We start from the raw sequence: 15021 nt of genomic DNA, 5'->3' as shown, positions 1-15021 counted from the left end.
ATCAGCTGTGGGATTTTCCATGGATGCTTTTATTAGGCTGAAGAAGTTCCCTTATTCCTAGCTTATTGAGTGCACTTTTTTTTTTTTTTTTTTTTGGCCTTTTTGTCTTTTTGCCTTTTCTAGGGCTACTCCCACGGCATATGGAAGTTCCCAGGCTAGGGGTCTAATTGGAGCTGTAGCAGCCGGCCTATACCAGAGCCACAGCAACGTGGGATCCGAGCCGTGTCTGTGACCTACACCACAGCTCACGGCAACGCCAGATCCTTAACCCGCTGAGCAAGGCCAGGGATTGAACCCACAACCTCATCGTTCCTAGTCGGATTCGTTAACCATTGAGCCACGACAGGAACTCCATTGAGTGCTCTTATCATGAAAGGTATTAGGTTTTATCAAATGCTTTGTCTATATCTATTGAAAAGATCATGTGGTTTTTGCCTTTTGGTTATGTCTTGGTTCAAAGGAAGAGACTTGTAGGAACCACATCAAAAATATGTGATCCTGAGGGGGAAACCAAGAAAAGGTATCAGTCAGTTATTCTGGACAATTGGTCAGCATCATAGGAAGGGCTAAGAATCAAGGATGACAGCAATAATATGCTTATGTATACATTTTAGCATGAAAAGAAATTTTGTTGTTGTTGTTTGTTTGTTTTGTTTGTTTTTGCTTTTTTTAGGGCTGTACCTGTGGCATATGGAGGTTCCTGGGCTTGGGGTTAAATTAGAGCTACAGCTGCTGGCCTATACCACAGCCGCAGCAACATGGGATCCAAGCCGTGTCTGCAACCTATACCACAGGTCATGGTAATGCTGGATCCTTAACCCACTGAGCAAAGCCAGGGATCTAACCCTCAATCTCATGGTTCCTAGTCGGATTTGTTTCTGCTGCATCATGACAGGAACTCCAGGAAATTTTTATAAGCTTACTAGTACCTTTCTTTATCACTAAAACAAAATGTAAAACATTAAATAAAAATAAAAGCTTTCATCACTGACTTTTTTATGATGTGCCACACACTCTACAGATACAGACACTATTTAACTTAATTCTCCTGACAACCTATTTAGGTACAATTTTTGTCATTTTACAGATAAAGAACTGAGGCTCAAAGAGGGTAGAAAACTCGCCTTGGGCCTCCCAGTGTCCAGGGTTCAAACTCACTCTTCATCTTTCTGTCCACTGACTCTGAGCTCATACTTGACCCATGCTCCATGCTGTGCAAAAGATTCAGTTCTCATTGCTCTCTGGGAGGTCAGGTGGAACTATGTCAATAATAACCACTTATATTTAGTGAGCACTGGGTATAGCCCTTTACATGGATGAATGCACTCAGTCCTCATGCAGTCTCATGAGGAAGAGAATATCACTGTATGACTTGCACACATGAGGAACCTGGGCTTCAGAGAGGATGGTGAACACTAGGATGGAAGCAGAGCCACCAGGGCCCACACTTTGTCAGATTCAGCAGGATCCACCCTCAGCCTCAGCCCCCCCACCCCCACCTCTTGGGAGCACTCACTGTGGGTGCAGCTTGTACAGGGTGCCATCCACACCCACGGTGATCTTCAGGTGCTCAAGCCCCTGGTCTTCCCTCTTTTTTTCCACAATGGCGGCCAGGCCAGCGCCATAGAGCTGGGCTGCCCGCCGGGACACAGCTCCACACACCTCCTTCACCACAATGCTGTCCTCACATGTGCTGTCCAGGCCAAGCTGCTGCAGGATCCCCCTGACCTGGAGGAGGGCCAGCCGATCGCTGTAGGCAAGCAGAGCAGATTGTCAGGATCTGCTTCTGGGGCTCTGGAACCTACACGTGCCTCACAGTCCCCCATCCCTAGATGCCTGAGCAGGAGGGAGAGGAAAATGATCCAAGCAATGGCTACAGAACTCCTCAGAAGCTGAGATTCAAGAAGGGCTGCCACCCCCAGGAAGTCCCATCATATTTAAAGAATAAAGTGGGAGCACCTCTTGGAGTTCCCCTCACGGCTCAGTGGTTAATGAATCCGACTAGGAACCATGAGGTTGGGGGTTCAATCCCTGGCCTTGCTCAATGGGTTAAGGATCTGGCATTGCCGTGAGCTGCGGTGTAGGTTGCACATTCGCTCAGATCCTGCGTTGCTGTGGCTCTGGCGTAGGCTGGCAGCTACAGCTCTGATTAGACCCCTAGCCTGGGAGCCTCCATATGCCGCAGGTGCGGCCCTAGAAAAGGCAAAAAGAGAGAGAAAGAAAGAGAGAGAGAGAGAGAGGGAGGGAGGGAGGGAAGGAAGGAAGGAGAGAAAGGAAGGAAGGAAGGAGAGAAAGGAAGGAAGGAAGGAAGAAAGGGAGGAAGGGAGGAAGGGAGGAAAAAGCCAGAGCACCTCTTATGTTAGGCATACTCTCATCTATCAGCTCAGCAGGAGTTGTTAACAGATTCAGCAACCCACACATCAAGCACTCATTTTTCAGAAGAACCTGAGGTTCAGAGTGCTACCTTACTCACCCAGAGTAGGTAGAGAGCAGGGTTCAAACATAACACCTTCTCACACCGACTAGCCTCTCTCACCCAGCACACCAGCTCCAGATAATTTGGCCCTATATCATGGAGGCCAACTTTCCCTCTGTTTAACTTTTCTGAGTTACGGCTCTCTCTTCTCAACGGAATTACCCTCCTTTGAGGGTAAGACAGGATTCTCAATAGTAGCCAGCAGAGGGCTGTGTACGTGCAATGGGCAAGTGCATAAATGAATAGACAGTGTACAATCAGCACCTCAGTGAACAGGAACCTGCTAGCACCATAAGCACATGCAGCGAAGCACCAGTCCTGAGTAGAGGCTGGCTTTGAGTCTAGACCCTAATTATTTCACACCAAACTTAGAAAGCTCTGACTCCCAAGCTAAACAGTATAAATTTCTATTCTTGGCCATCTCAGGTAACACTTAGGGAAGAAGCATGTTATCAAGAGAGCATAACTGAAAAACAACCTGCATGTCCATTTAGTGGACTCAGCAGGTAAACAATAGTGTGGCCAGACTTTATAGACCTTAAAGGTGAGTTTGTGTGAGAATATTTAATGCTATGTAAAATGTTCATGACATAGTCAGCAAAAATATATATAAAACACTATGTGCCATATGATATTGGTTTGTTTTTGTGTGTTTTTTTTTGTTTTTTTTTTTGTCTTTTTGCTATTTCTTGGGCTGCTCCCGTGGCATATGGAGGTTCCCAGGCTAGGGGTTGAATCAGAGCTGTAGCCACCGGCCTACGCCAGAGCCACAGCAACGCGGGATCCGAGCCGCGTCTGCAATCTACACCACAGCTCACGGCAACGCCGGATCGTTAACCCACTGAGCAAGTGCAGGGACCAAACCCACAACCTCATGATTCCTAGTCGGATTCGTTAACCACTGCGCCACGACGGGAACTCCCTGTTTTTGTTTTTTAATGTTTGTCCTTGAACAGAAAAAAAAGGACAAAAGGAAATTATTCAGATGCAGGTATGTTTACCAGTAATTCTTATTTTTTTCCTTTTGCTTGCAAATAAGTGATATTTGTGTAAGAAGGAAGAAAGGGGGTTTTTGGGGGGGTTTTTTAGTGTATAAAAATAAAACCTGAAATTTCTTCCATGTTCTAGCCCTTCACTGTTTACCTTGTTCTCTCATGTACATTCATTCCCTTACTCAATCCTCAGAGCAATCCTTAAGATTAAGCAGCAGAGAAATTATCTTATAAAGAAGGAAACTGGGGTCCACAGAAGTGAAGGAACCTGCCTCAGGTCACACAACACAAACAAGTTAAGTGGTAGAGATGAATCTTAAACTCAGGCTCTGAGACTGTAAACCCAAGATTCTTCTCCTGAGAGTCAGTGCCCCACTGATGCAACACCAGACATCAAAGCAGGCCAAAGTCAGCAGAGTACCTACCATCTTCCAACTGGCTCCAGATGGACATGGTTTTCTTTCTATTCCATGAAGGTTTAAAAAAAAAAAAAAAAACCCTCTAGAAATCAAAGTATCTAAAGCAGACAACTTTTGCATGACAAAAGCAAATACTTCTGAAGACATACAGTTGTCCTCTTGCCTGGGACAACTTTCATTGTATTCATTCCAAAAAAAAAGCAAAACAAAGACAAGTCAGTCTGCTTATTTCTTATACCTGAGGGAGAAACTATTTTCCCCTATAGCAAATTGATCAACTTCTCTCTGGTCATCAAAAGTGATGACTTCAAATAGCAGCACTATTTATAATGCCAAGACATGGAAGCAATCTAAATGTCCACTGACAAATGGATAAAGAAGATGTGGCACATATATGCAATGGAATATTACTCGGCCATAAAAAAGAATGAAATAATGCCATTTGCAGCACCATGGGTGGACCTAGAGATTATTATACTAAGTGAAGAGAGTCAGAAAAAGAAAGACAAAGAGCATATGACATCACTTACATGTGGAATCTAAAAAAATGATACAAATGAACTTTTATACAAACAGAAAGACTCAAAGACATAGAAAACAAACTTAATGGTTGCTAAAAGGGAAGGGGGAGGGATAAATTAGGAGTTTTGGAGTAACATATACATACTACTATTTATAAAATAGATACACAACAAGGATTTATTATGTTATTTATATTCAATATCTTGTAATAACCTCTAATGGAAAAGAATCTGCAAAAGAGTATATATGTGCACAACCTGAAACTAACACAACATAGTAAATCAACCATACTTCAATTTTTTTTAAGTCCAAAAAGTGAGGACTTTTAACTTGCACTTACATGTCTGATAGGTCGAAGACCAGATCACCCCCCAAAAAGGCTGAATATCTGCTTGTTAATCAACACTTTGAAACACAAAATTGTTGCTACTGCTAACTGATTCTGCCACCATCTCCTCAGACAGTGAGAATTCCTTCGCAACGGTCCATTTGATGTCCTTTGTTAAGTACACTGCTCTCTTTCATAAAGAGTTTTCTTTTTTCCCTCAAAGTGTTGGTGCCTGGCCATAAAGACCAAGAGAATTAAAAGAATGATTTTAAACTGATAGAAATTTCAAACACGAAGCCTCTGATAATATCCAGTGCTGTATGAAAAGCAGTAAAACTGACACACTTGGACACAACTGGTGGTGGTGGAAACTGGAACTACCTTTTAAAAAAAATTATGTTCATAGAGAACAGACTCGTGGTTGCCAAGCGGGAGAGGGGAGGGAGTGGGATGGACCGGGAGGGGTTAGGAGGTGCAAACTACTACATTTAACATGGATGATCAATTAAGTCCTACTGTATAGCACAGGAAACTATATCTAATCTCTTGGGATAGAACATGATGGAAGATAATATAAGAAAAAGTAGATATATAAATACACACATATATATATATGACTGGGTCACTTTGTTGTACAGCAGAAATGGGTACAATATTGTAAATCAACTATATATATAGTTGTAAATCAAGTATATATATTGCTTCTTAGGGCTGCACCCACGGCGTATAGAAGTTCCTGAGCTGGGGTTGAATTGGAGCTGCAGCTGCAGGCCTACACCACAGCCACAGCAATGCAAGATCTGAGCTGTGCCTGTGACCTACACCACAGCTCACAGCAACCTGGATCTTCAACCCACTGAGTGACGCCAGTGATCAAACTTGCAGCCTCATGGATACTAATCGGGTTTGTTACCACTGAGTCATGACAGTGGTATTTTAATAAAAAATAAATTTTCAAAAAGACAAAAAAAAAAAAAAAGGAAAACATTATGTCCATAAAAAATGACTTCTTTTTTTAACAAATGCCTCTACTCCTATGGAATAATTCATGTGATGCAAATGACTATGTGTACAAAAAGGAATAATTATGCTATTACTCATAATTGCAGAAATCCCAAAATTATAAGCCAGACATCCTATACTAAAGGGAAAGTTTGGTAAATTACAGTGTAGCAGCAGAGTGTAACATTATGGAGCATTTAAAATGATAATTACAACAAAGAGTTGATATGAAGAAGCTCCTCTTTCTAGAAGTAATCCATCTAATAAATGCAGAAGGAGTGATAGCATTACATTTTCATCATTTTACAATCTCTGGGGAAATAATAGATCTAGTCAAGGAGCATCAACGACTGCTGATATCATAAAAGAAAGGGACAGACAACTCAATGTCACTTATGAAATATTCTTGACCAAAATTTAACACTAATCTAACTGTGTATCTGGGTCTAATAATGAGTTTGCAGGAAACACAAGGGACAGAGGAAAATGCAAAATGCTGCAATCAGCAACACTGAGAACACAGGAAACTCATAGGATAAAATAACAGTTTCTTCTTCAAGCACATTATGAGGAGAAACAAGAGAGAAGGAAAGTCTATAGATTAAAAGAAATTTTAAAAGCCTATCAACCAAATACATGGCATAAACCTTATCTGAATACTGATGCAAACAAATGAATTGCAAAAACAATTATTTTTAGGCAATTTGGGAAATAGGAGCACTGAAAGGATATTTTGATATTGAGGTTTATCATTAGCTATTTCAGGTACAGGTAATGATCTTTTTTTAATTTTTAAATTAAATTAAATTTATTTATTTTGTGGCCACACTCGGCATACAGAAGTTCCTGGGTCAGGGATTGAACTCGTGCCACAAGAGTGACATCCCTGGCTCCTTAACCCACTGCACCATGAGGGAACTCCCTAATTTTTTTTTATTATTAAAGTATAGTTGATTTACAATATTGTGCCAATTTCTGCTGTACAGAAAAGTGACTCAGTTATGCATATATTTACATTAACTTTTATATTCTTTTCTACCATGGTCTATCCCAGATGATTGGATATAGTTAGTTCCCTGTGTGTTATTTTTTTTAAAAAAAACTCATATTTTAGAAGTATATTCTGAAATATTTATAAATAAACTGATGAAAAAATGTGGGATTTGTTAATAAACCCAGCTCGAGTGTGGACAAAGCAGGAGTATATATGTGAACCGAGTTTGGCCAAGAGTTGATCATTGTTGAAGGTGGTGATGGAAAAATAGGTTCATTTTACTATTCCCTCTGCTTTTGTGTATGTTTAAAACTTTTCATAATAAAAAAATAAAATAGGAGCTCCTGTTGTGGTTTAGCAGGTTAAGAACCTGACTAGTATCCACGGTGATGTGGGTTCGATCCCTAGCCTCACTCAGTAGGTTAAGGATCCAGCCTAGCAAAACACTGCAAGCTGCAGCACAGGCTGTAGATGCAGCTTGGGTCTGGCGTTGCTGTGGCTGTGGTATAGGCTGGCAACTGCAAATCTGATTCGAATCCTAGCCCAGGAACTTCCATATGCTGTGGGTGCAGGCCTAAAAAGAAAGGAATGTTAAAAAACATTTTTTCAAAAAAGAGAATTATAAATGAAAATTTCCATGAAAACAACATACAGAATATTGTATCACATGATTGCAGTTATGAAAACATGTATGCACACACTGGAGAACTTGAAAGGGAATATAATATGCAAAAATCAAAACAGCTATGTTTAGTAGTGAGCACATGGTGATTTTTTTTTTTTTTTTGTCTTTCTGTCTTTTTAGGGCTGAACCCATGGCATATGGAGGTTCCCAGGATAGGGGTCCAATCAGAGCTGTACCCACTGGCCTATACCACAGCCACAGCAACTCGGGATTCTAGCTGCGTCTGCGACCTACACCACAACTCAAGGCAACACCGGATCCTTAATCCACTGTGTGAGGCCAGGGATCAAACCTTCATCCTCATGAATGCTAGTCAGGTTCATTAACTGCTGAGCCATGATGGGAACTCTGTGAGCATATGGTGATTTTTAAAAAACCCTTCTCTTTCATATTGTGGATACATCATTTTTTCAGGATCAAAAAGGATCAGTTTTTAGCTTAGGCTAACTCCTGTACAGCCTTTTAGGAACCCCAGGGCCCGGGCAGTCTGCTAGCCCCTCAGCTGAGTGCTGTGGTCCTGATGCAGCTGGAGAGAATGAGGAGCACCCCTAGGAAGCAACCCTCTGCCCAACCAGGCCCTTACTCTTTTTATATTTAAATCTCAAATCTGACCGAGCCTGACAGAGCACACTCTCAATTAGGGCTTCTCACACAGAGCAGGTAAAATTGATTACTAGTCACCTTTCAATCTGAGACAAGAACTTGGTTTCAAAGATGCCCCTGGTCCGGAGACGCTCTGAAATCTGCCCACGGAAGAGGAGACCCTGTTTGGTCAGGTCAATCAGGATCTGCCGCACGATCTCCCCCAGATACATCCCACTGGTCATTTTCTCGTATCTGTTTGGAGAAGAGTGACAAGGTTGGTGAGAGCAGGACAATCAGTGCTGGTGAGTGTCTCCCGAAAGGAGCATGGAAGGCATATCGCTGGGTTGGAGTGGGGCAGAGTGGCCAGCAGGTCCAGAGAAGCAAATGCAGGAGACCCAATGATGTGGGAAAGCCAGGCTTTGGAGCCATGTTGACCAGAAGCCAGGTCCCAACTCTGCCATATATTAGCTGCATGAGCTGAGCAAGCACTATAAACCATCATCTCCAAAACAGAGAACAAAACATTGACCCTACAAGACTGTCGGAAGGAGGCAAGCGTCTGGGGTGCAGTAGGCTCTAAGCAGAAGTGAATGCGTTTCCTGGCCCCAAAGCTAGTTCTCTCTGGCTTTGTATTTGAAGAAACCTGTTCCACAAGAAATTCTGCTTCGTGAGATAACACAATGAACTGTATGCACACGCTGGGGGTGGCCCCAAAATGTCAACTGCCTCCCCTCTCTCTCTCTCTTTTTTTTTTTTTTTTTTTTTTTTTTTGTCTTTTTGCCTTTTCTAGGGCTGCTCCTGTGGCATGTGGAGGTTCCCAGGCTAGGGGTCTAATCAGACCTTCCCTCTTTGTACCAGGCTGTGAGAGCTCCATGACAGCAGGTGCAAGAGAAAAAGCTCTCTAACCAACAGGCACTGACCAGGCGCTCTGCCCAGGAATGTGGGGCAGTATTAATAACAATGATGCAGTGCTGGACTACCACTGCCTGCAGGCTCAAATGGAAATCTGAGTGTGCCTGAGACTTACATGCTAGACTTGTGTTCTCTCAACCACTCAAGACCTCGTCCATCTAAGGAACCAACACCTGGACAAATAATGGTGACAGCAAGGCAAGTTCAAGTATGTTGCCACCTCAAGCTCTCACTCCAAAAAAGAGAGCCTCTGGTGAATTGAGACACAAAGCTTGGATGCCCCAACTTGGGATTCAGAAATAAGGTCCCTTGTTACAGTCCATTGTGTTTTGGTCCCTGGTTCAGCTGGACCTACCACAACTCAACCCGCCCCCCAGCTACAGAGACTAGAGCCAAAGGAAGATGAAGGACCAGCAGGGCTGGTCTTGGTCTTGTCAAGCCTCTTCCTAATCAGTATTCTCAGTTCAACAGCCAACAAGGCATCTGGAGCCTGCATCCCATTACATCTCCTATCCGCTCACCTTTTCAACTTGGAGACCATCCATCACGATAAATCCCTATTTTCATTTTATTTTATATAGTAAGACACTGAGTTTAGTTATGACTAAGACCTACGGCCTGAGAGTAAAACATTTACTATGTGGTCCTTTATAGAAAAAATTTGCCAACCCCTGTTGTAATGGATGGGCCCACACTAGTGAGCAATTGCCAGCATGCTGGCTCTATCTATCCCTTTCTCTCCTACTCGAGAAGGAGTGCAAGTCAAAGTGTGCTCTGTTTTGTTCTTTTTAAAATAAAAACCATTACTTTCAGTATTTTTAGTCTGGTTAGCAACTAGAATACACCTCACAAGCGATTGTGACCTATGGTGGGGCATGACATTATGGTTGAGAACCAGGACTCCCTGGTTAAGAACCAGGACTCCCACCTGCAGCCATTTCCCCACCCCCAGAATAATAGAGATCACCAACACAGCAGCCTGCTCTTGAAAGGTGAAGGATATTGACCTCTAAACTGGACCTATTAGAATCCCATCTTGAGAGGGCCCACTAAGTCACTCTGCCCCTGCTCTGTGATACACGGTTCACAGTGAATGGACTTTTTTTTTTTTTTTTTTTTTTTTGACAGACTCTGCTTCACATCCAAAACCACCACTAAAGGTTCTGGTGCCCTATGGTAATTAGCAAAAGGCACCCCTTCTTTTTACTTGTTGGAAACTTGTCCTAACATTTTACTTTTGCTCAAATGGGACACTCCACTGACATCTAATGGAGAGCTGTAATAAATATACAAACAAGAGTGCCTGTAGGATGAAAATGACACCACTTAGATCTGCTAAAGTTGTATACTGTACAGCCTACCAGCTGCTCCCCTCACCTCTGTTTGCCAGGATTCAGGGACCCCTCATCCACCTCCTTGTCGTATTGGGTCCGGATGTCATCTAGGCAGCCATTATCTCCAAATCCTCCCCACTCTGTGTTAATGCACATCTTCCCTTCATTCCCTTCCACCAGTTCAATGTTCTTCATCTCCTCCATGTAGCACATATTGCTGCCTGTTCCTAGAAGGAATCATGAAGGGAATTTAGTCTTCAAAAGCTACCACTAGGTCTTCAAGAGCCAGCAGAGTACAGTGAATAGGAATTTAGTCTGGAGTCAGATACCACTGGATGTGAATATCAGCTTTACACTCATAGCTGGGTGACCATAGACAAGTATCTCATCTTTCACTGTAAAAAGGAAATACCTGCCCTATAGATTTGGTATAGAGAAAAAAAAATGAGATGATATTTGTAAGTTTCCTCCACATAGAATTGGCAGCCATGATATAATTATCCTCTTCCCCTCTTCATCCTCATAATTACTGATAAGCCACAGGCACACAAAGCGAGTTTCCAAGTGGTCACAGAGCCACCACTCAGAGCTGAAAAGGACCACGAGGAATCTTCTAGTCTTGGATAAGTAGACATTTGGCATCTGAAAGCCATGCTAGTTTCCTTTGTCCATGACCTAGTCTCAGGACTATTCTCAACACAATAGTCCAGGCAACTGTTATCTTCAGTCAAACAAATCTCACATCTCTGCCTTCTTAGATCTAGTCCAATCTTTCCCACAGATGAGGAAACTCAAGTCCAGAATAAGCAACCTTCCCAAGGTCATAAAGCAGGTAAGTGTTAGAGTGAGATGAAACATCTTACCCAACATTGAAGATAGCTCGATACATCCCCATCTTCTTGTTCTGTGAACTACTTACCTTCAGGAAGCCCAGACAACCAGCTGGAACAACTTTCCCAGATTCTGTGATTACTTAACCTGTACCTGTCACTTGGAATGCACACCATTCTTGTCTCCACCTGTTCAAATGCCAGTTGTCCCCATGCCTCTTAGAGTCATTTCCCTGGAATACATCTTTCTCCCTAAACACTGCTAGACTCTCCCCATATGCCTATAACATACCTCAGGTCCCTCTCCTCTCCTCTCTTAGGTTTCCTTCTAACTCTTCCCGACCCTAAGCACCCTGACAACCAGAAGAGGTCAGAGAACAGAGGAGGTGTCTGTTGGAGTCGGCATGAAAACTCAGCTTCCTCAGCCTCAGGCCAAAATGATCCAGCTGTGGGGTCCCTCCTCTCAGGATAATCTGCACCAAGGCCCTAATTTGAAACCCTCCCTTCAATGTTATTCTCCTTCTTCAACAGAAAGGACAACCCTGGCTTAGGACCCTTAAGGGAAAAGATATTAAGTAAAGTCTTGGGAATTGGGAGACCTGGAATCCCAATCTTTATCTCTGCCTTGGACAGAGCTGGCTTCAGAGCCTCTTTGCAATGGAACAATGGCCTCCTGCCCCTCACCATGTTAAAAAGGAACCTCCAATATATCTAATGGGAGTTGGCCAACAGGATAGACCTAATCACTTACCCGCAATCAGGCCAATCTCACAATTACGGTCTTCATAGCCACAGGTCATCATGGTCCCCACTGTGTCATTCACAACTGCAACTATGTCCAGGTCAAACTCCTGCAAAGGAAACAGCTCCACTGTAAGAGGGTGCGCAACCCAAACAGGCTCAGGAGGGGCATGTCAGCCCGAGGTGGGCAGAGGCCAGAGTCACAGGGCTGGGTGGAGGATAGCAGAGCAGGGGCCTGGGGAAGGAACAAGGTCAGACATGTGCCCCAACACTATATCATACATTTCTTCTCTTGATGGCTTCCCTCAGCATGTCCACCACGTCCTCCCCTTCACAGTCCGTGGCCTTGAAGCCTTTGGTCCACTCAATGAGTGTTCCCTGAAAGAAAGGAGAGCAAATTCATTTGAGCAATAGTTGCTTGGACCCCTGCACAACCTCAGCATTCAATAGATGAGATAGCTACTCAAATGCATATGCTTTTGTAACCCTAACACTGGTCCTAGAGGTGTCACAGACCGTGATGCTCAGACAAGGTCTAGTGTTGAATGGAACAATTGCAGCAATTCATATCTTTCAAAGGTCAACTCATGTTCCCAGGCCATGACTGCACAAAACAAAGGCCACCTCTAATTTAGCCAATCAAGCACATCTTTGTAATTAAAGACAAAGCTACAAAATGTTCATCAAGACACTGTTTCACAGGAAAAACTAGAGGCATCCTGTCATTCCAACAATATGGATCTATCATTTTGTACATTAATATAGGAAATATTGATCCTATATAGCCATAAAAGATAATACTGTAAGAGAAGGTGAGATGCTAGAGAAAGATGTTCACCATACACTGTTTAGTAAGCTCACATTAAACAAATACAGATGGTGAATTATTCGATTACTCTTGCAAACCACACATACACACAAATATGGGAAAAGGCCTGGAACAAAGTATACACCAGGATATGGACAGTGGTTTTCTCTAAAAGATACTGTAAAAAAGCTATGAGTTTCTTTTAGTCTCTCCTTTCCGTTTGTCCAAATTTTCTATTTTTTGTAAAATTAACATATGCATATTTTTTATGATAATAAAAATAGGATTTCTAATTTTTAAAAGGATATCCAAGGTTACACTGTTTGCCAGAAGCAGAGGTTAGTCTAGCCTCAGTCTCCACACCCTGGAGCTGAGAGTGGGTGAGGACAGGTGAGTCTGGGGTGTCTCAGCCAGATAAGCTCCTGGGATACGAGAGGTGGCGAGCAACTCTGATGGCAGCATCCCCAACCCCAGGGGCTGAATGGCCACTTCATCCTGAGGCCCTCAGCTTTGGTCACCTCCTTCTTCCCACACTACTTGGGAAGCTGGGCTCCCTTGCTCCTTCCTAGTGAATATAGGTAGAACATTAAAAGTTCACCCCTAGTTGAAAAGTTGCTCTTTCTTATTAGCTGCAATTACTAAAAAAAATCATATTTTTTAAAGTCTCTTTTTTGAACAAACTAGTGGCTACCAGAAAGGAGAAGGGTGAGGAGAGAGGCAAAATAGGTGAAAGAAATTAAGAGGTATAAAATAAATAAATTACAAGGATGTAATGTAAAGCACAGAGAATATAGTCAATATTTTATAATAACTTTGGAGTATAATCTATAAAAATATCAAGTTACTATGCAGTACACCTGAAACTAATATTGTAAATCAACTATACTTCAATTTTTTTTTAAGTCTCTCTTTTTTCTTCCCTGCCATCAGTGGCTTTGCTCCCAGCTGTCCATTGGTCTCCCTCCCTTCTTAGCTGTGCCTTCATGAGCTTGTTAGAAGTGCTGGGAGGGGGGCCTGGCGGCTCAGTGTTCTGGGTCAGGAGGAGCAGCTGTGTCTTGGTGGATCATTCAGGACCGTGGACAGCTGCACATGGCTCCCCCTTCCCGTGTGTATTAATTTTTAATGGCAGCAGTAATATAGGAATGCTTTAACTTGTAAAAAATTAAAGTGTTACTGATAAGGACAAAGTCCCCTTTAACTCCTCGTCCCCTGAATCTGAGAGGTAACGTCTATTACCTGTTTGATATGAATCCTTTTAGATCTTTTTCTCTCTGTTTACCTGAATTTTTAAAATTTTTTTCATAGATGAGCTTTGTTTCTATTTTATCTTAAGTTTAAGGTATGCGACATAATGATTTGACTTACATATATTATGAAATGATTACAGTAGGTTTAATGAACATCTATCATCTCATATAGATAAAACATTAAATAAATAAAAAAAATGTTTTCCTTGTGATGAGAACTCTTAGAATTTACTCAACAATTTTCATTTATAAAGTACAACAGCGTTAATTATATTTATCATGCTATACATTACATCCTTGGTATCTAACATGTATTTTTTAAAATAAATAAATTCATTATGTGTATGGACTATTGCAATTTTCTCCCTTAACACTATATCTTTTAGGAGTTCCCTGGTGGCTCAGCAGGTTAAGGATCTGGCATTAACATTGCTGTGGCTCAGACCGCTGCTGTGGCATAGGTTCAACCCCTGGCCCTGGAACTTCCACATGACACAGGTGTGACCTAAATAAATACATAATAAAAGGAGCAGTAAACCTAATTTAGTTAAGAAAAATATCTTTTAGACCATTCTAGGTCAGTTAATATGGAAAATATTCCTCAAATATAATTGCACAGAAATTTCAAAATTCACAAAACTTACCTATCAAATAAGTACTATTTTTATTCTCATTTTTCAAATGAGGAAGCCAAAGGTACAGAGAGGTTAGAAAACTCGCCCAAAGTCACACAACCAGTAAGTGGAGAAGCCAAGATTGAAACTGAGTCAATGTGGTTCCAGACCTATGGTCTTAATTATTGCTCTGTTACCTCCTGAGTAGTATTATCTATGAAGGATTTTTTTTTTTTTTTTTTTTTGGCTTTTTAGGCCCACACCTGTGGCATATGGAGATTCCCAGGCTAGGAGTCTAATCGGAGCTATAGCCTTTGGCCTACACTGCAGCCACAGGAACGCCAGATCCCAGGCACATCTATGACCTACACCACAGCTCACGGCAATGCCGGATCCTTAACCCACTGCGTGAGGCCAGGGATCAAACCCACAACCTCGTGGTTCCTAATCAGATTCATTTCCACTGTACCACAACGGGAACTCCTCTATGAAGGATTTAGAATAGCACCTGGCAGAAAGCAAGTACTATGCA

At 42.2% G+C, this 15021-nt stretch overlaps 1 protein-coding gene across 1 annotated transcript in view; it reads right to left on the bottom strand.

Annotated features, from left to right (window-relative positions):
• The window catches only part of HKDC1 (hexokinase domain containing 1), a 58050-nt gene that overhangs the window by 10510 nt on the left and 32519 nt on the right, over positions 1 to 15021 (bottom strand). The window contains exons 13-17 of the mRNA XM_001928882.4: positions 12103 to 12198; positions 11831 to 11930; positions 10293 to 10476; positions 8100 to 8255; positions 1517 to 1750 (exon numbers count right to left, since the gene is read on the bottom strand). Of these exons, the coding sequence (XP_001928917.1) occupies positions 1517 to 1750; positions 8100 to 8255; positions 10293 to 10476; positions 11831 to 11930; positions 12103 to 12198 (770 nt within the window). The remainder of the gene's footprint in view (positions 1 to 1516; positions 1751 to 8099; positions 8256 to 10292; positions 10477 to 11830; positions 11931 to 12102; positions 12199 to 15021) is intronic.

The sequence above is a fragment of the Sus scrofa genome, chromosome 14, assembly GCF_000003025.6.
Source record: "Sus scrofa isolate TJ Tabasco breed Duroc chromosome 14, Sscrofa11.1, whole genome shotgun sequence".
Taxonomy (NCBI): domain Eukaryota; kingdom Metazoa; phylum Chordata; class Mammalia; order Artiodactyla; family Suidae; genus Sus; species Sus scrofa.
The sequence above is the reverse complement of the archived record's forward strand: the minus strand, read 5'-3'. Positions and strand labels throughout refer to the sequence as shown.